Here is a 17929-nt window from a genome sequence, read left to right as displayed (position 1 = left end):
GAAAATGTCATTGAAAAAATACTATCTCAACTTCCATTTATTCAAATTTAACAAGCTTATTGAGTACCTACCTACTATATGCCAAGTAACGTACTAGACACTGGGGACAGACTTGTGTAAATAGTAGATACGGTCTGTGCTTCCATGAAGCTTCTAAGGGTGAACTAGACAATATTCCCTTTAACTCCGCGTAGGTTAATGCGGAAATGGACAAAACATGCTGCTTTAGGGAGAGGTGAGAACTGTGTCTCTGAATTACATATATTGTGTGGGGAAAACCAAATACTAACTAATGGTTCTTCGTGTATGTCTCTTAGGTTCAGCTTGCACTGTTTTCTCTCTCACTGCCTCGGCAAGTGTATTCATTCATACCTTACAAAAAACTGCTGAAACAGTACATTTCATACCCTCTGTAATTCTAATTTTAGAATTCTTGAAAAGATAGAATTAGAGCATTCTTGAAAGAGAACTTTGGTTTACTGTAGAATTTTAAAACTTTCTACAAGATTTGTTCTTGTGTCCAATTGAAACAGAAATGATCTTACGAGGAAAAGAATGGCTCTGTGATGTCTAACTGCTTTTTCGCTACAGAATTTATCTTGGAGAACAGTATGGTTTTTAGTAATAAGATAACTTGACATACTTTAGTTCTGCAAGTCAGGTAGCATCTTATGTGCAGTGTTTTCACAAGAGATCTGTCAGCAGTGCAACTTTTGTATTTAGTACGTACCCGTGTCACTAGACTGAAATACTAAAACTGTTTATGCACTCAAACATTGTCTCAGTGCCAAATGCAAGGTATCATGTCTCCAGCAACTGATAACAGTTTGAGGAAGGAAATATGTATTCTGTAAGCATATAATGATAACTAAATGCAATATATTAAAAAGTGAAGGTAACAGATAATTACTATTTAATACTGAGTTAAAAAGTATTTAGTAGTTTCTCCAGGAGATGTCACTGTTGAGTTGTGTTTTTTCTTTTCAGACAGTAAGACAATAGACCATTCATCTTTGTGTCACCGAACAAAGAAATATTCCTGTATCGTCCCTCTTCTCTTACCCCCCCCTCCTATCACATGCTACTGGAACTGACTGTCTTGTGATCTACTCCATAGTTGGATAAACTAAAAAATAATCTGTATTTTAAAAAATAATCTGACAATGATGGTTAATAGAAAGGAACAAATTGTTTACTAGTTTTCATGGAGTTTATCTTGTCATTTCAGTAGCTGAGAACTTGGAAGACTATTCTCATGATTTTTCCCATCCTGCTATTCAAAAGTATTTTTCACTTCTGTCTTACTATGGTTGTCCTGGAAAAAAAAATGTAAATTTGTAAAAATCTTTTTGTTTGCTAATTAACGTGACAAAGAATTTTACTGTATTGAGTGAGGTGCAGTGCACCATTTTGCTCTACAATGATACATTTTCATTTATGCTTACCTGCAGTTTATAGTTAAAAGTAATTTTTAGTTGCTTTCTTTATTTGGGAGTAACGTTTTGCACACTTTGTATCTTTCTATTTGCTACATTTTCTACTGAACAACTAACATTCTGAAGGGATGGGATTTGTTAAGATCCAGAACTGGTTTTACCTGCACTGCATGTTCTAGAAGTTATGTGTGCAGTTTCTGAGTTAAAGGGAAAAGCGTAGAGGTTTTGTTTTATTTATTGGATGGGGGATACTAATTTAGGGGACATCATATACTGAAAACCACACTTATGCAAATGTAAGGTTCAGGCACTTTGGTAGAGATAAATATGTATCTATGAAAAGAGCATGTCTGAAGCAGGCATTGGGCAATCGTCTTGCCCGCTCTGACCTGCCCTTAGCGTCCAAGCTACTTTCTACCTCCAGGAAAACCAATAAGCAACCCCATCTTTGGCCTAACTCCCTGCAGAAGAAGGTGAATGAGGCCATAGGTGGTGGAGAGACTTTTCTTATAGCTTGCATGAGTCACGGATGTCCTGATGTCTATCTTCTCCGTAGGCTTTAGCCCACACAATTCGCATTCACCTTTCTGGCAGCAAAAGGCTGCTTCAGTAGACAATGGGCGCTCCAGTGCGCGGAGCTTAAAACCTGAAGCACCGGTTCATGACGAAGCCCCCCTTTTCCAGCTGGGCGAGCTCAGGGATTCCCTGAGATTATCCCGGCGCTGCCGCAACCCAAAGAATTTGGGGGGTTGGGGGGAGGTCTCTGGGGGAAATTCTAAACCAGCCCCGACTTGAGGGTGCCCCTGGGAGCCGCGAGGGCTCTGGGCGCCATGGAGCGGGGAGCTTCGCGGGAAGAGGGAAAAGCTCCTACCAACTCTGGAAGCTCGGCCCTGGAGACGCGGGCGAGGCGGGGGATGACCTCAGCCGTCTCTGCCACGTTCCAGCCAATCAGTCCCGCATCTTGGCATCCGAATCCAGGACCCCCGAAGCCGGAGGCGACGCGAGCCAATGAGGAGCGGGCCGGGGAAGAAGGACAGGCCGCCGGCCTATGGGGGCGGAGAGGCCCGGCTGCGCGTATCCAAGGAGCGCCGGACTGGGCTCGGGGGTGTGGCGCGGCGCCGGCGGGGGTGGGCGGGCGCGCCGGGCGGCAGGTGTCGGCGGCGTAGGCATTCGGCGGCGATGGAGCGGCCCGGGGCAGCTGCGGGCGGCCTCTCGCGCCGGCCCCACGGCCTCGGTCTCCTCCTCCTCCTCCTCCTCCCGCTGCTACCACTGGCGACACTCGGCCAGGACCGGCTGGACGCGCCGCCGCCGCCCGCTGCGCCGCTGTCGCGCTGGCCCGGCCCCGTCGGGGTGAGCTGGGGGCTGCGCGCGGCCGCGCCCGGGGGCCTGTTTCCCCGCGGCGGCCGTTGGCGCCGCAGCGCGCCCGAAGAGGACGAGGAAGAGGACTGCGGCCGGCTCCCGGACTTCGCCGCCAGGCTGGGCAACAACACGCACCAGGTGAGCGGGCGCCGGGCCCGGGCGCCGCCCGGACTGCGAGGGGCCGCCCCCGGCGCCCCCGCCCCCGGCGCCCCCGCGGCCGCCCGCCCCGCCCCGCCCGCGCGTCTCCGCCGAGGGGACCCCGGCAGTTCGCCCCCCGCCGCGCCCCCCAAGGCCGCGGCCCCGAAACTGCGGCGGGCGGAGTCCGGCCCGGGCAGCGGCCCTTTCGTCACAGGGGAGGCCGGTTTAGCCTTTCACGGCATTCCTTTTTTCAAGTTGTCAAAATCTCTTGAGCGTCGTTGTTTTCCGTCTGTATAAATAATCGGGACCCAGTAACGCTGTACCTCACCGGGAAGGTGAGGAATAGTTACCGCTGAAGTGTTTGCACAAGTTGGGCTGCGCAAAAGCAAAGGTGTGTTCTCTGGGTCAGTACTTTCAGGGTGGGTAGGGGGCTGTTCAGAATTCCCGACGCAGTTGTTCGGTTACTGTGTGTTGGCATAGGTAAAGGAGCAAGCGTGGAAATGGGATGGCTGTATCTATGTTCTCTCTCTTTAAAACGCCTTCAGTTTGACCTTCTATGGTGTCATCGGACTTTGACCAGGAAATCTGTGTCCTGTAACAAGGTTTCCAACTGTTAAGAAACACATTGCAGGCACCCTGCTTTGAGCTAGGTCCTAGTCAGAAACTTTTAAAATTGCTGCAGTTCCATCCTTGGAGACAAGCAGCTCAACCTTTGGGCACCACTGGATTGACAGAGCCAGCAGATGGGAGTGTATCCTGGCTCCTGGCTCCAGTGCAGCTTGACCGTCTTCCTCGTCTTTTTTCAAGAACTAACGATTTAATTATGGCTACCCACATTTGCATAACTTATTTTCAATGTAATATATTTTCTCTGTTATATCCCTTTCTCTTGCAAAGAGTTGCACCTGGGGACAGAGATGAGTGGCTAACTGCACTTGTCCTTGAATAGCCACATTCGCATCAGGGAATCTCAGTCTCCCCTTGAACTATCTTTCTCCCCCTGCTGGGACTGACTATACCTGTTACCTGTACAGAATTCTCAGATGTGGGAGCCAGGTCAATTGCAGTCAAGGCACAAGCAGGGATAAGCCCACTTCATGCAGTCCAAGCAGCCTCTGCTTCAAGTTGGCCGAGGTAGTGCTGGCGGGTGGGACAGGTTGGGTGCAGGTAGGGTGGTATGAGTACTGGAAAGTCTTCCTGTTTGATGAAGGGAGAAATAAATCGTGTAGACTTCCACCTCCCAGTGGGGAATTGAGAAAGGCTTTGCGATACTGATGCTTAATTTATAACAGGACTACTTCCTTCCTTGAGCCAGCTGGACACAGCATTCTTACCCCATATTTCAGATTCCTCTCTTCCTGGTTGACATTCCCTTAGGATCTGCTGCTGCTTCTGGATTCATTCCTGTAATTGAGTCTTCCCTGGTTAGTTTGCATTGATATGTCATTTGCAATATACTGATTTCTATAGCAAGGTGGTTGATTAAACTGGCTCAAGGGGTTCTTAGGCCAAATCTACTCAAGAGCATATCTGAAACCTTATTCTTTGAAGTCCATTTGTAAAGACACTTCCCCCGTTTTCTTTCACCTTATTTAGCTATTGTTCCCAATGATTTTTTTTAGCTTATTATTTTTTCAGTGTTCTTCCAGTGACATAATTTTAAGTCACTACTTTTGCATGTGTTAATCAATCACGGTCTCTTCTTCAGAGATCCCATCCTTTTTGGACCATGCAGATGTGGTTAAAGAGCAAGTGTTATTAACGATCTTCACCTTAGAAGTGGTCGAGTAAAGCGGTGGTTCGAGCGGACCACCACCTTAACCCGGAGTTGTCATGTAGTCGTCTGTTCTGCTTTTCAGTTACATCTTTTTAAAAGTCATAATAAATCATTCTGAACTATACTGAAGATATCTAGTATTGTAGGGCCCTTTGTAAACAGTGTGAAATGAAAGTACCAGCGTGACAGAACCACTTTCTATTGGAGAGATTGTATACGTTTGTACAGCTGGGAAAGTGCCATTTAGAGGAGTTTTTTATAAGATGACAGGATTCACTTCGCAGGAAAAATCCAAAGTTCCTGATTTTCTTCTTGTTATAACTTGCTGTCCATGTCAAGTCACATTGATTCATCATGTATGTGAAAACCCACCCTCCAGATGCTGGGAGGCCAGGACACTAAGAAAAGATAACTCAGACTGGAGACTGAAAAGCCTCAGAAGGTTTTAGCCGATCTCCTAGACCTGTTTCTGCGGCTTATTTGGCTTGTGAGGACTTACTGGCATTTAACTTACCTTAAGAAAGCAGAAGTAGAACTAAAACCATGTTAGTGCTTTTATGTTCCTCTGGTATAAGGAGACCTGTGCCCTAATGACTTATATTTCAGGATCCTTCACTCATGAAATCCAACAGTGTACATATATACTTATAAATGCTCTTTTCTTACACTCAATAAATAACCTTCCTTTTGCCTTTTACCACAAACTGTTTCATGCCACACTTTTAACTGATTCTTTCCTTCAAGTTTTTTCCTTCATGCCATGTATAACCTTTGTACATGAGAGGAATTGAGCAAGCCTAGAAGATTCTATTAATGTTGGTTGCTAAGTTGGATTGCTTCAAAACATTCCTCCTATAAGCACCCCTTTGAGGTTAGGCATGAAACTCTGTCTTAAAGAAACAGATGAAATGCTTTGGCCAGAGTTACGGCGGTGGCTGACATAATTTCCTTGCTTCTCATTCCTGTGTTCAGACCATTTGACGATTTCCTTAAAACTTTTAAAATTTATGATTAATGAAGCTCATTCTCTGTCCTCCCTTTGCTCCTGTCACTACCTCTTTACACATTACTTACCAACTTCCACCCCAACATCAAAGCATCTGGTTTCTTAGATAAACAGGCCCCATAGAGAGGCCATGTGGAATGGGGTGTCAGCTTTGAGAAGAATGTGTGTGTTTGTTTGCTGGTGCTGGCAGGGCTGAGTCCGTGCTGACAGGACTGAATGTGCCTTTTGGAGGCTTCAGGGAGCTGCCGCTCTTAGCCTGTTGTGGGTCTTTATCACACCCGGAAATCTGAAAGTCGGTGCCTTTAACAACCCTGCTGTCTAACTGCCTCACTTATTCCAGGGCTCAGTCTCTCTTCATACTACCTTCCCTGGCATTCCCACCTTCACCCTCTAGTTCATTTTCTCTCGAGTCCTGTTTCATCCATTTGTTCTGGGGTCAAGGAACAGAAATTCTGTAGGATCTCCTTCTTGGTCCTGGCTGAGCAGAATGAGCAAATCCTCATGTGCGTTTGACACCTGTGCAGTATAGTGACCAAACCCTCCAACCCAGAAGGGAAGGTAAAATGACGTGTGCATTGTGGATTTCAGTTGGAAGTGCCAGTATCATCAGATTTGAGGAGGTATATACTTACCTGGGCAAAGGTTAGTCTTCATCTGAGGTTTGGTTGAGGTGAGGGTGGAGAGCTAGCCAGGTAGGGCAAATGGCTCAAAGAGAATGTGGTGTAACCAGTAGGTGACTTCTCTGCTGATTTGAATATTTAGCTCTGTGCATAGTGATTTTTAGTTAGAAATCAGATTTCATTGACTGTGGAAATAATAGGAAGATGGCTTATTCTTCTGCTCAATTTCTAATGCCATTTTTTTCATAATAATAATAATAACAATAATAATAATCTCTCCATCCTGCTATTTTGATCTGATCTTTCATGTCAGGTTCACAGAGGCTGTTAACAGCTCCGTCTTTACTCTGCTGATTCTCCAATCAGCTCTTGCCAACAAGCTTTGGATTCTCAGTGACTGCAGGTGCTGTGTTCCCCAACTTTGTCCTTGCTGGCCTTTTACTCTTGTGTAATCCTCACACAAAGGGCATTACTGAACACCAAGTTGTAGTGGTCAGAACAGGAGGGTAACATCACCCCTTTTCCCTCCCTTCCTATCCACCCCTAGCCCTCAAGTCCTGTCTTTAGAGAAAGTGAATTGATGTTCAGATGTTTTATCTGATTAGAAGCTCATATTAAGGTAGACAAAACCATTACATTTGACATGTAATTAAAATGAAAGCCTTTCTAGCAAAGGGCTGTGTGTCAGTGGCTCCAAAAATAATGTGAAATAGATACTGCATTTGTAAACTTCTAAAAAAATGTTCAGTTCCCATTGTCACCAATGTTTCTGTTTCTTCTTTTACTCTTTTTGAAAACCTGTGTGTGGCCTCACTGATCCTTATGTAGGTGGGATTGGAGAGTAATGGGGCTTGAGGAACAAGCTGGTCCATCACAGGCACTTCTAGGCAGGGTTTTTTATTGTAACTGTGGTACAGAGTTGGATTAGTGATTGTGGCTTTGCGCTAGCTGGGCTGAATGAACCCGCGTGACAGACCCTTCAAACCTGTGGTTTGTTAGGTGAATGCTGGACATGTGGGGTTTTTTGTTTTTGTTTGTTAGGGTTTTTTTGTTTTGTCTTTGATTTAAAAAAAAAATTGAGGCTGTTTTTCCCTCTCTACCTTCAACCACAGTCTCAGGAAACCACAGTAAAAACAAAATCTTCCATTCCAAGCCTGTGGTGTTTTGCTGAGAAAGTTTTCTGTGAATGTAATTTGTTTTCTGTTTTGCATTTCAGTATCTGGCCCTCAGTTCTTCATCTACGACATGAGAAGTTTTGGACTAGATTTAAAATGTCTAAAATAATTCTGTGATTCATAAGGAAGAGGAGGAAGCCAGAGGTTATGATCACTAATGTTTATTGGTTGGTTCCAAATTTAGAAGCAAATTGGGGCTGTTCTACTTCCCTGTTGAACTTGACCATAGCCTGGATTTCACATCTGGGGGTAATTTGTTACCACCTCCAGAGCTTGCCTCAACGAAATACGAGTGCTCTTAAAGATAGCAGGAGTATTTTTTTTTCCATATAATTATGAAAGACATTTGTTTTTTGGGTAATACTTTATCATTCCTTTTTGGCTGAAAAATCAAGTGCTGATCAAAGCTACTAGCTTGGCTAGTCCAAAAAGAAATCAAATAATAGATATATAGCAGTAAATTTGTTTTTTTCCTTCCTTACAAGTACTCTGCCAAAACTGGGGCTTTTTTTTTTTTTTTTTTTTAAATTTTTTTGGTCCCAGCTGCTGCCTATGTATTTGACAGTAGATGGTCAGTTTACCATTAGTATTCTCAGCCCTGTGCTAGTTAGAACTTATGTGTGATTCATTGGCTTGATTTATTTTCATCAGAAGAAAATGTATGTTCTTTTCCTTCCAGGGCTTATGAGTACTATCTTTCTTATACTTGCTTTTGGTAAGAATTTTGTTCTTTTCTTCCTGTGTATTCTAAAAAGTAAGTGATAATATTGCACTTGAGCCAGTTTGCAAGTCTGGTTCAACAGTAAGATCACCCTGAAGGACCAAGAGAAATTGAACTGGGAAGGAAAAGTTTAATTAACTTCAAGCAAGATAGTTCAGGTTTTTATCTGGTACCTGCTGTTTGTCAGAGGGATGCAAATCACAGACGTCGCATACAAAACTCAGAGGAGATATTTCAATGACCAGATTTGAGTCCTGCCTCTGCTGCTTCATAGCTTTGTGGTCAGGGACAATCACTTAACTTCTCTGACTTGCATAGATTTGGTTTTTCACACTAGAGAAGCAGCTTTAGGATTATTTGGAGGGGCAAATGGGAAGTTTCGTCAAAATATTTTGTTAAATGGAAAGTACTGTCATTCATTTCAAGTAGATGTCTTTCATTAAAACACGTAGAGGAGTCCAGGCCTGTGCATAAGCAAAGTTAAACAGGAAAAATACCGGCACTGATGCCTTCTTAAGGGTTTAGGTATTCAGAGACCGCTTGCTGAGGGTTTGGAGCAATTTTTGAAGAAGGCATGACCGCTACAGAGTGGTGGTCTGGAAAGCCTCAGGGGTGAGGAGAGAATCAAGATGTGGGGGTAATTCTTAGGGAGATGTGTACAGGCATGGAGGTAGGGAAATCCAAGACATGGCCCGGCAAGGTCAGTGGAAAGCTTCTGTTGGGAAGAAGTGGTTGATGAGGAATATGACTAAGGTTTCCAGGACAACAGACAGAGGGGTCAGAAAAGATAGCTCTTTGGGTGGGGGAAATGGGAAGGGAGGGGGGTACAGGTGGGGAGTTTGGCATTAGGACTTACTGGGGAAGTGTTTTAACAGATAGTGCTAGACAGAAGGGGAGAGCTGGAGAAACCAGAGGTGGAAATGAGGAGCCAAGAAGAGTTATCTTTGTAGAGGTTGCCCATTGCTGTGGTCTTGGAAGAGTGTAGCCAACAGGACAGCAGAATAGAGAGCAGGGCGGGCCATCTTTTGTACTTGAAGCATTAAGCGTTCTAAGGAACACTCCTGGGCCTCCTTGAAGGAGAATGTGAGCCACGGCCTGGGAAACCCAGGAGCTAGGTATAAGACAGAAGCCCATGAACGGACTTCTCTTTTCTGAACATTTATGAACAAGGATAAACTTGAACTCTTGCTGATAATGTGCTTAACGGTTTGAATCATAGATTGTTAGGCTGATTAGCTGGTGAGATTCTTACTTTTACCTCTGAGGCCAAATGACTTGCTTATGGGCCAAGAGCGGGAAGTAGAACACATGTCCCAACATGGTGCTGCTACATTTGGAAGTGTTTCATAGAAAGGTTTTAAATCAGCACATTTGCTTTAGGGATAAGGTAAAGTTATAGACCCTCATCGTAAGTCATGTTGTCGTGAGTTGTTCTCTGTTCCTTAAAGCTCAGAGTACCCTCAACAGAGCTCAGTTAGCCTTCCTAAGCCTCAGGTCCCCATCAGATAAAATTGTGCATTACCACGAGACTTTGAGGGAAAACGTGTTGAAAACCTTGAAGTACTATATACGTAAGATTTATGTCATTTCTTAATAAGATTGTTGATCTCTTACTGCATCCACAGGGCCCAATTGTCAGCCAAATAGTCTTGATAAATACCAACATGTTCCAGAGGAACATGTGCGTAAAAGGACACAGATGCAGCATAAATGTATTTGGTTTTATCACTTGGCAGGGTTGGGTGACAGCATCGGTCGGGGGTGGCAAGAATGAGAGTGAGTCAAGATTGGCAGAAATGTAAGAAGCATATGTCTTCTTCTTCTTCCCTTTTTTTTTTTTTTTTAAACTTTAATGATTTCATCAAAATTTTATCTTGTTAGTGTGATTGATTGTTCTTTGAGGCAGTGGTTAAGAGGGAACACGATCTCACATTGGACCTGGATTCACACTTCAGTGGTGACTGTGGTCTGATTAATCTCAGTGAACCTTAGTTTTTTCATCTATAAAATGGGTGTACTAATACCTGCCTCTTAGGGTCATGTGAAGATTAAATGAGACAGTGTGAGATTTGGTGTGTATCCATCATTTATCGAGGGTATCTTACAGTGAGTATCTCCATAAAGCTTCTGACGCATTGCCAGGCAGACACTCCAATATTTGTGTATGTGCTTTATTTTTTCCCATAGCTGTAGTATCCCTGGAGAATTATTACAGGTATTCAGAGGAATCAAATCTGGATTAAGACATATATACTATTCATGCCCTTGGACTTGGGGTTAAAAAAAGTGGGTGTGGTGAAGGAGAGCTCATCTGGCCAAACGTCTTTCTTGAAGCTGTGGGGGATGGAGGAGAAAATCCTCATCCCACCATCATCAGATACCTGGTCATCTGGTTATAATAGTTTCAAGTATATAAAGTTATTAACTTGTAGTTTTAAAGAACTTGCAGTTACAAAAATAAGACTACTTACAATTTAATAACTATTTCTCTCCTTCATTAAGCTTTAGTTTATTGGAGTTAGTGACTAGGGTTTTACGTTGGCAGCTCTGAAGTAGCACGTTGCCTGTTTCACTTTCATTCATACACAGCTGTGCAGTGTACTGACCTTGGTGAAGTTTTAAAAAACATTAATGAGATGTGGTAGGTCTTCTCAAGAACTTTGCTTGGAAGCGTAGACAACCAGAATGTTGACATTATTACTTTTACGTGCTTATCTCTTTAATATTTCGCCACTTCCTGGCCTATGTTAACCCTGTTTCAGGTAAAGTGACCTTTTCACCAGTCTCTGCCATGTGCTGTGTTGGTTTTTCATCTTTGTTCTCAGGGCATTTCTCTGGTCTGAATGTGCTTCTAGCTGACTTCCGCCCCCATCTCACCTACATGTAACGATGCCGTGTAATGCATGCAGCCCTTCATGGTAGTGTTCGGTCTTGTATTCGCTTTCATTTGTGAAATATTTATTCCCAGATTATAAACTCCTTACAGGTAGGGGCCACACTTGTGCTAGGAGTCCTTCACTTTTGCCTCACACAAGACTGGAGAGAAGGAGTCGCCATTAAGTGTGTAGCCTGGCGTCAGACAGACGTGAGTTGGCATCCTTGCTCTGCCGCTTGCCGGTCGGTCGTGTAACTCCGGGCAGGTTCTCTAACCTCTCTGAGCCGGTGTCTCCTATAGAGTAACAGTGGGTCCTTAATATGTCACAAGTGCTCAGGAAAGGTTAAGTACTCGTATTGTTAGTCTTTGATTCAGCAATTGGTTGTTGAGTACCTGCCACGTGCTGGCTCCTGGGAACTGACTGGACCACAGATAAGATCCCTGGAGAGAAAAAGGACATTATACAAATATGTTATTATAGCTACGAAAAGTAACAAGAAGAAAACAAGAAACTGCAAGAGAATATTTGACGGAAGTCCTTTTGGTCAGGGGCATTAGAAACGACTTGCTGAGAAATGGTTTAAACTGATACTTGCAGATGAATAGAATGTTTGCCAGCAGGAGTATCCCAGGCAGAGAGAACAGCGCGTTCAAATGCCTGTGGCTGAAACGAGCTTAGTGTGCCCTGAGGTCTGGACGAAGGCCAGCGTGGTGGTGGCAGAGGGAGTGGGGTTTGTCCCCACACCCAGTGGGCGAGCAGTGAGCCTTTTTGGTTCAGTCAGCTGGCAACTGGGGCATATCCCTTCATCACTTTCTTTTCTCTGAAATGGGACTAAGATGTAAAAATTAAATGCTAACAGTTTTGAAATTTAGCTCATTTATTGGGCATGATTAGAAATGAATTATTACCATGAAAGTGAATTTTTCAAAAACTAAGCTTACCCTTTTAAGTGCCAAAGGTTTTGTTTTAATGGAAAATTTTCTAAAATACTTATCTGCCTTCTTAGTCAACCATAAGACCCTGGGTCTAAGAAGAGATTGTGCTATACCATGACTCACGGGCCTGAATGCTCTCGAGGACTTTTGACATAGTATGTGGGGCTGTTTTCTCCCAGATTTATAAACATCATGCCATTGTCTTCTTGTTGAAGTTTACTTTTTTTTAAATAAATTTTATTGAGGATATTTGGGAACAGTGTGTTTCTCCAGGGCTCATCAGCTCCAAGTCGTTGTCCTTCAATCTAGTTGTGGAGGGCGCAGCTCACTGGCCCATGTGGGAATCGAACCGGCAACCCTATTGTTCAGCGCTCACGCTCTAACCAACCGAGTCATCCAGCTGCCCCAAAGTTTACTTTTTTTAACTTGCAGAAATTATAGTCCTTTTGCAATAATATCCTGTTCCTTCTTGCTGCCATCCCTATCTCTACGTACATACGCTGTCCCCAAATTTGATTTGTTTTTTCTGTAAGCTAAGAAAACAAATTACTAATTTAGGCAATTCTAATAAACTTAGCAAATTGATTTAGAGTGATGGTCTGCAAGTTTCTCTTCGAGGTCAACTGCATACATTTTTATTGCATGAATAGTATCATCAGCGGTCTCCCTTGCTTGCTTTCACTGAGTGTGTAATTTGTGGAGGTTTCTAGATAATGGAGGTTGCTGTTCTCTGCTTTTAACACTAGAGTATTGTTGAGAAGGGAACTGCTTTTTTTTTTTTTTTTATGAAGACAGAGCAGTGGAAAAGCAAACTGAGAGGTTAAATTATTGATGAGTCATAGAATTGTAAAGCTTATAGGGACTAGAAATGTTCCAGCCACCTCGCCTTGCAATTCAGTTGAGCTACTTAAAGTTCACAAGGCTTTAGGCAGAGCTGGAAATAAAATTCAGGTTGACTGTTTTCCCGGTGCTCGCTTCTGTATCATCCTGTTTCACAGAAAACTTTGAATAATTGAATAGGTTTGAAAACCTGTGTAATAGTTTATGTTTAGCCTTTCATTTCTAAGAATAGTTTCCGTGAGAACTGGAACATTCGTGACTTATTTTTGGCTCATGTTTTTATGCTCCTAGCAGTGCCATACTTGAACAAAACTGTTCTGGTAAGACTTTCTTCCTGCCTGCAAGAGCCTCGCCCAGGTGGCGTTCCAGCAGACCTCTCTTGCATCTTACGGTGTCCTGTCTATTCCTGTGTTCCCTCGGTGGGGGTTGGAAACCTAAATTTTCAATTCCAAGCCTTTATGGGATCACCAATGCCCTGCCTTTGTAGGTTATTTCATTTGATTCTGATTATTCCAGTGAGTAAAGGAGCATCATTCAGGTTTACTTCTGAGGAAATGGATTCCCAAGAGAGAAAATGGTCTATGCCTCCTTCCCTAACCAGTTAGGTCCTGGACTAGTCTTTTTTATACCCTTTTGTAGTTTTGTTTTCACTCTGACAGGCTGTCTTCTGTAGATTAAATGGCTAGCATGGTTAGCCTTAATTTTTATCCTTCTGTGAGAGGTGTTCATAGGGTGCAAGCTCCGTGAGCACAGAACGTGTACTATCACTGCTGTTTCCCCAGTGCCCCAAGTCTCATAAGCCAACGTGTTTGTCAGGAGCAAGAATGTGTGAGAAGAATGGCATCCTTGAATCCACTGCCTTATTTACTTGCCAGAGAGGCTGTTCCTGAAGGCATGACGGTCGGGTCTTTGGCAAGTGTCTTCTAGCCTGGGGCCTGCCATGTGAAACTGACCCACGCTTGGTTGTGCCAGTGTCAGTTCTTCCAGTATTTTACTTTTGATCAGGTGTGTAACTAAAGATGGGCAGAAGTTTCTCATTACCAAGTTTTTTTCCAAGCTACAGTGACTCTTGGGACCAACTTCAAGTCCTCCAAGCTATAGTAACAGTAATTTAATTAGACTTCTGACTTAATTAGATGTGAAGACAGTTTTTTCCATGGAGAATGTGGTTTTGTGGCCTTTCTCTTTTTCCAGGTGGAAGTAGGGATTAGCCACAAGACCACAGAAATGGACTTCTGTGTTAGTTCATGGTCTCTAAAATGTGTGGCCCTCTGGCTTTAAAATGGGAGGCAGTAAATCTGTGGGGTCTTACATCCGCAGCTATCAAGGTGGATGTATTTCGGAGGAGGCAGTACAAGCTCTTTCCTACTATCTAACTTAATGAATCTCCGAAAACTCATTTGGTTATAAATGCCAGGCAATGACTCCTGCTGTCTAGAGCTCCCCTACAGAGGTCAGTAAATGGCTGTGGGCGCCATCTGGGGCACTAGCAATCACTTCAGCAGGTGATGAACAAAAGACTGAATGTGACTCTGAAAAGGTTAATGTGTCAGTGAATAACGTTAGATGTGGCCTTAAGTCTACCTTAAAAATTAAGTCAAGACCACCTGTGTTAGCAGGCGCTCTCTGACTTATCCTGTAACTTGCTGTGAGCCAGTGTAATGCCATGTTTCCCCGAAAATAAGACCTAACCAGAAAATAAGCCCTAGCATGATTTTTCAGGCTGACATCCCCTGAACGTGAGCCCTAATGCGTCTTTTGGAGCAAAAATTAATATAAGACCTGGTCTTATTTTTGAGGAAACACAGTAAGAATGACCTGACATGGTCTGTGTGTACTTCTTATACCACCCTTTCATATATCCTTTTTTTCAGAATAAAAATAAATTATATAGTTTTATTTTTTAAAAATGATTCCTGCTAATTGGAGGTGCGTGGCAAGTAATTCAGTCAGTCCAGAAAAACTATAAAGAAAAAAACATCTCCATAAATTCTGCCAGTTAGAGATAGTTGCTGTTAATGTTTTGAAGACCATCCTTCTGGATATCATTTTAATCATAAACACACACACACTATTTTACATGCTATTCTTAACCTACTTTTTACTCAACATGCTATGAATATCTTTCAATGTCAATAAATACCTGAAGATTTTCAGTACAGTCGTATCTGGTGTATTGTTTTATTGCATAACATCTTATTTAACGAAGTTTCAATTCATCTAGAATATACAAATACGGTAATATGGCATGGGGTTGTTGTATGGATTAAACAATAATGTGTGTACGATGCTTAGCATAGTAGATGGTGTCAACCGATGGTCATTGGCGCCAATTCAACACCAACAGGAATCCCCAATTTGGGGTGCAGTGAAGAAGGAAACGTTAGGCGGTGCAAACAGCTCGTTTGTGATAGTCTGGCTGTGAAACAGCTGAATAGTGTTACAGCTCAATTATGAAACAGCACGGCTGTGAGGCGGCCCTGCTCTCCTCCAGTCTGCTCCACCTGCTCCAATCTGCTCCCCTCTGCCCTGCTCTGCTTTGGTGAGACTTTTTCAGTGTTTCAGTTCCAGCTGGTGAAACACAGCCTTTTATCTTTGGTAAAAAGGGAAAGTGCACAGCCAGTTGGAAGGGAGCTGACTTATATAAGTCCCTGCCTCTGGTCCCTGATTGGTCAGTACTCCTGTAAATGAGGATTCCAAATCTTTGCAGTTTGATTGGTCCAAAAGGCACTGTCCTGATTGGTCATAATGGAGCCACTCTGAATGGTTGGTGAAGATGCCGATGGGGATATAGCTCCAATTGGACAGGGGAAACCTCAGTCTTATTGGTTGAAATCCAATTCCAGGAACTCCTTCATAAAGGTTGGCTCATCTGGCAGGAACACAGTGTGGGCAGGCAGTTCAGTGCAAGAGGCAGGCAATTTAGTGCGGGCTTCCCTTGAGGTGTACTTTGTGTGAGAGGCCCCTGTTCAGGAATGGCAGCTTGGCTCTGTTTTTAAATGAGCCCAAATTAGCCTCCAGGAGTCTTTCTTGGTAGTTATCTTTCTGAAGACCTACAGTGGCCTACAGGAAGTGCTCAGCAGTTGTTCGCTGCAATAAACACCCAAGTGCGTAACATCTTTTGTAAAGCTGTGTACTTATCCCCTTATGATGAATTCCTAAGAGTGGCATTGCTGGGTCACATGGTGTGGACACTTTCAGTTCTGATTCACGTCACCAGATAGCTCTTCAGGAAAGTTGTGGCAGTTTGTACGTCTACCCACAATTGCACACAGGTGCTCTGCTCACCATCTATTTTGTTAAGCTTTTTTTCTTAAAGGTGGAAAATGTCATCACATTATTTTTCTTTGATTTTCTTTTGCTTACTAGTGAGATTAAATAGCTTTTCAGGTTATTGGCCATTTCTGTATCCTTTTATGAATTGCTTGTTTGTGTCCGTTGCCTGTTTTCTTGTGAGGTGGGTTTTGCCTTTTTCTTATTGATTTGAAAACTCTAAAATAACCCTTTGTCATGGTTACAAGTAATTTTTCCCAGTTTTTTTTTTTTTCCAACTGCCTTTTTGGTAATTTGCTATTAAAAGTTTTTTATATAGTCAAAGTAATCCCTTTATTATATTATGGGTTCTGGTTTTTGTATTATTTTTTTGTAACAGTCTTCTTGTTCTAAGATTATAAAAATATTCACTCATACTTCTAGGATTTTTATGATTTAACGTTTTGTATTTAAAATTTCCCTCTGTGTGGAATTTATTTGGGAGTGGGGTAAGAAAGGAGTTTGAAATCCAGCTTTTTATGTTTTCCAAATAGCTAGTTCTTCCAAACTCTTTCACCACTAATTTGCAATGCTAGTTTTATCATAAACTAAAAGAAACTTTGGGCCAGCCCAGTGGCTCAGGTGGTTGGAGCGCCGAGCTCCTAATGCGGAGGTCGCTGGTTCGCTTCCCACATGGGCCAGTGAGCTGCTCCCTGTACAGCTAAGACTGTGAACATGAACAACGGCTCTCCTGTCGGCGTGAGCTGCTTGGGCTGCTGTGAGCTGCCATGGGCAGCCCTGGGCTCGGGGAGCTGTGTCCTACACTAGACTGAGAAACCACGGCTTAAACCGCGGGGGGTGGTGGGGTGGTGGAGTAGAAGAACGGGGGGGACTTTGCCCAGTCTTGGACTTTAATTCCATTGATCTGGCTTTTTCTGTGCCTGTAACTGTGCTACAGGATTAATATTATCTCGCTCTAGATGTGGCAAGTTTTGTGCTCATCTACTCCTGATAGATCAAGTGACATTTTATATAGTTTTAAATTTCCTAGCTTCCTACCCTAGGGTATGATTAAGTAATCGGAATTACTGTATTTACTCTGTGGTCTCTCTGGATACTGACTTTCGGATTGTTAATCACACAAACAGCATACTTACGTGACTTCCCTTAATTTTGACTAGCTTCTAAATCATACATTTAGCTAACAGCTTAGCAATACGTAGTGGCCAGATCATGTTCCCTTTGTGCTAAATAATCTATGTCTTATGAAAACTATGTTACAGCAACACAGCTATTGTTCCCCAGAAATAAAACATGCTTCACAATCTCCCCCACCTTCTCCATTTAAATTGTCGTGTATACCGTAACACATAACATGATTTTTGTAACAGTGCTGGAGATAGACATTCACTCCACTTTCTGTTGGCTGGACTTCTTGACTCCTAAATGTTTTTATATGTTCGGTATTTTAACATTTTTATATGTTCAGTATTTAAATATTACCGTTTCCCCGAAAATAAGACCTAGCTGGACAATCAGCTTTAATGAGTCTTTTGGAGCAAAATTTAATATAAGACCCGGTCTATTATTACTATAATACAATATAACGTAATATAATTATAATATAATACCAGGTCTTATATTGATTTTTGCTCCAGAAGATGCATTAGGCTTGGTCTTATTTTCGGGGAAACACTGTATAAGCTATTCATTGGTAGTATTGTGTTGGAGGTTTGAGGTTTTCTTTCCCTAAAGGGATTATTCTGCCTTTCAGTTCTTTCTAGCCACACGCTT

At 43.0% G+C, this 17929-nt stretch overlaps 1 protein-coding gene across 3 annotated transcripts in view; it reads left to right on the top strand.

The window, feature by feature from the left end:
• The first annotated feature begins 2524 nt into the window (after positions 1-2524).
• The window catches only part of SORT1 (sortilin 1), a 59040-nt gene continuing 43635 nt past the window's right edge, over positions 2525-17929 (top strand). Inside the window, exon 1 of one of the 3 annotated variants that reach the window (XM_074318968.1) lies at positions 2525-2933. In XM_074318968.1, coding sequence (XP_074175069.1) covers positions 2616-2933 — 318 coding nt within the window. In that variant the 5' untranslated portion in view covers positions 2525-2615. Of the gene's footprint in view, positions 2934-3301; positions 3325-17929 lie in introns of those variants that run through there. The other 2 variants (XM_074318969.1, XM_074318970.1) reach the window with 2 other exon arrangements.

Source organism: Rhinolophus sinicus, linkage group LG14 (genome assembly GCF_036562045.2).
Source record: "Rhinolophus sinicus isolate RSC01 linkage group LG14, ASM3656204v1, whole genome shotgun sequence".
In the NCBI taxonomy this organism is placed as follows: domain Eukaryota; kingdom Metazoa; phylum Chordata; class Mammalia; order Chiroptera; family Rhinolophidae; genus Rhinolophus; species Rhinolophus sinicus.
Note: the sequence above shows the minus strand (reverse complement) of the source record. Positions and strands in the feature narration are given on the sequence as shown.